The 2441-nt window shown below is 49.9% G+C and overlaps 1 protein-coding gene across 1 annotated transcript in view; it reads right to left on the bottom strand.

The window, feature by feature from the left end:
- cntnap5a (contactin associated protein family member 5a) overlaps positions 1-2441 on the bottom strand; it is a gene marked incomplete in the record, with an annotated part of 168784 nt that overhangs the window by 57613 nt on the left and 108730 nt on the right. Inside the window, 1 exon segment of the mRNA XM_025004623.2 lies at positions 67-173. Coding sequence (XP_024860391.1) covers positions 67-173 — 107 coding nt within the window.

The following is a 2441-nucleotide window of genomic DNA, read 5'->3' as shown; positions in this document are numbered from 1 at the left end:
GATGGTGGTGTAATGTGCAATGGCAGCTCCGAGGCGGCGGACGGAATAAAAGAAAAGCGCTCTCACAGTTGTGGCACGTGGCTCCGGAGTAGCCCGTCCCCGAGCAGTCGCAGGAGAAGGAGCTCCACGTCTGCGAGCAGCGGGCTCCGTGCTCGCACAGGTTCGGCAGGCATCTGGGAGAAACGGCAGAAAGACAGGAGCTCGTTTATCTGTTATTTTATCTCACACACACACACACACATATAAATCATATCCTAATGAGTCCTTGTTGTGGTTAATTAGTGGTGAAAACTGAAAGAAATGTAAATTACAATGCAACAAAAATATTTAAAAAAAAAAAACCCAAAGCCAGACCAATTATCACATTAGAGCGGCTGGCTTTATTGCTCCTGTAATTAATTGATTATCAGAGTCGTTGCTAATTAATTTTCCTGTCAGCTGACTAATAGAAAAACTCTCCAGGCTCCTCCTCAGACGCTCCCGTCAGCGGATCACCGAGTAACGGCGATTTTGTCTGGGGCTGCGAGGTGAAACCAGGGTTTCCTGAACAAAGGGCTCACCCCGAGGCTCGCGTTTATATCTCGCCCGCCGTGTTATGTGGATTTTAATGAACCATCCCGGAAAAGAAGAACCCGCCTTAATTCGGGATGGCTCACACAAAAACTCGCCATCAGTTAGCCGGTTTTTACGACTACCGTGCTAAGATTTGGCGCGGTAGCAGCCGAGTTCTCGAGTCAAACGGGAAAGTTGAGTAGAACTTCTTTTATTTTATTGATCTGACTCCCGGGCGTATCTGAATGATTGTCCTTGCGCCTTTTTTTTTTGAACGCGATGATGTTTATGTATCACTCGCAGCTCAGGCCCCATTAGCGCTTGGAGCTGGAGCACGCCGCTTCGGCGTTTCACATCCAAGACGCTCCCGAGACGAACGGTGGGAGCGGTCATATTCTTCCCCTCCTGGCCGAGGACGACTTCTTTCCTCCCCCTTTTTCCAAGTTTTAATAAAAACCTCAGAGAGGGAAAAAAGAAGCTCTCTTCTCTTGTGGCGGTGGACTCTCAGCAAATATCACCCGCGCCGTCATTCTCCCCAACCCGGCCCCCGTTATGCCGCCGCCGCTGCTGCTGATGGTCTGAGCGAAGCCGTGGAAGGTGGGCAAAAAAGCAAAGAAAGTTTTCAAAGCTGCAACCCGGTCTTCATCCAGGCTGACGGGTGAAATTAACGCCGTGCGTGCAGAAGAAGGGGCTCGGGCGGCGTGGAATAAATCAAAGAAAATTAATAATATTAAACCCCCAGCAGGTCTGATCCGACAGGAAAACGTTGCATCCATCCCCCCCGCCCTCCAGCAGCACCATGAGGCCCTTTAGCGAATGTGCGATGCTCAGCAACCCTGTGCAAATGGCAGCGGGTTGCATTTTAATAACAGATGCAGCCTGGTGGTCCCGGCACACAGACCTCCAGGCTGGAGGGAGATTAATCTTGAAAAATGTTAATGGGTTTTGTTTTTTTTGGGGTTTTTTTCCACCGCCACCACAAATGATCTTAAGAATAACGGGGGATGCGTTCCTGGCCGAGCGTCTGCTGCACGCCGTCTTCCCTCGAACAGCTCATATCCGCAGCGCCGAGAGGCGCCCCTGTGAGGAACGCGCGGCACGAGACCAGATTACGGCGCCGATATTAGCTGTCATTTCTCTTTCGCGGCCTACTTAATGACCCCGGAGTGCACGGGAAAATTAACTTTTATCTGAGCTAATCTCCTTCTTTCTTTCTTTTTTTTTTTTTCTTTCTCTGAGTCTAATTACACCTCGGTTTACGGCTACCGTGCACTTAAGTGCGCTGCCTCCTGTAATTTCACGTCCCTGGAAGGGCAGCGGCGGACGCAACAACAGAAAATAGCTTGATGGTAATTAAAGCGATTGTTGCAACCCTAGCCGTGTTGCGGCTGGCCCACTGTGCTGGAGTTAATAGGTGAGAGATAAAGTGTATGAAATTATAGATGCATGCTTGAAAGGCTGGCAATTATGTGAAACTGAAGGAGGCTTGAGGAAGGGACTATTAATCAGGAGAGCGCGGTTGAAAATTTTTTGCTGTGGTGAAATCCCATTAACGGACATTCTTTGAAGGTGACAGTGATACTTTTGTGCTCCGAGAAATTGGCTGCTTCCCATTCAGACACGGGCGGAGGACGAGGCGCTTACGTAGCGGTTTGGGGGATTTTAATTTCCCCCCACCCCTACACACATACGACACCAACCACCTGCAAATAAAGGCCGAGGAGTTCTCAAACCGCCAGTTGTGTTTTTTTTTTTTTAACTAAGATCAGCTCGGGAAGAGACGGAGCGGAACAGCAACCTTGTAAGTGACAAACAGGCCGGCTCTAAGATTACCAGATCTCAGCCCTCAGGGTGCGCGCAGGCGATGGTGCTCAGCTACCACCACCACC

This window comes from Kryptolebias marmoratus, linkage group LG6 (genome assembly GCF_001649575.2).
Source record: "Kryptolebias marmoratus isolate JLee-2015 linkage group LG6, ASM164957v2, whole genome shotgun sequence".
NCBI classification, from domain to species: Eukaryota; Metazoa; Chordata; class Actinopteri; order Cyprinodontiformes; family Rivulidae; genus Kryptolebias; species Kryptolebias marmoratus.
The sequence above is the reverse complement of the archived record's forward strand: the minus strand, read 5'-3'. Positions and strand labels throughout refer to the sequence as shown.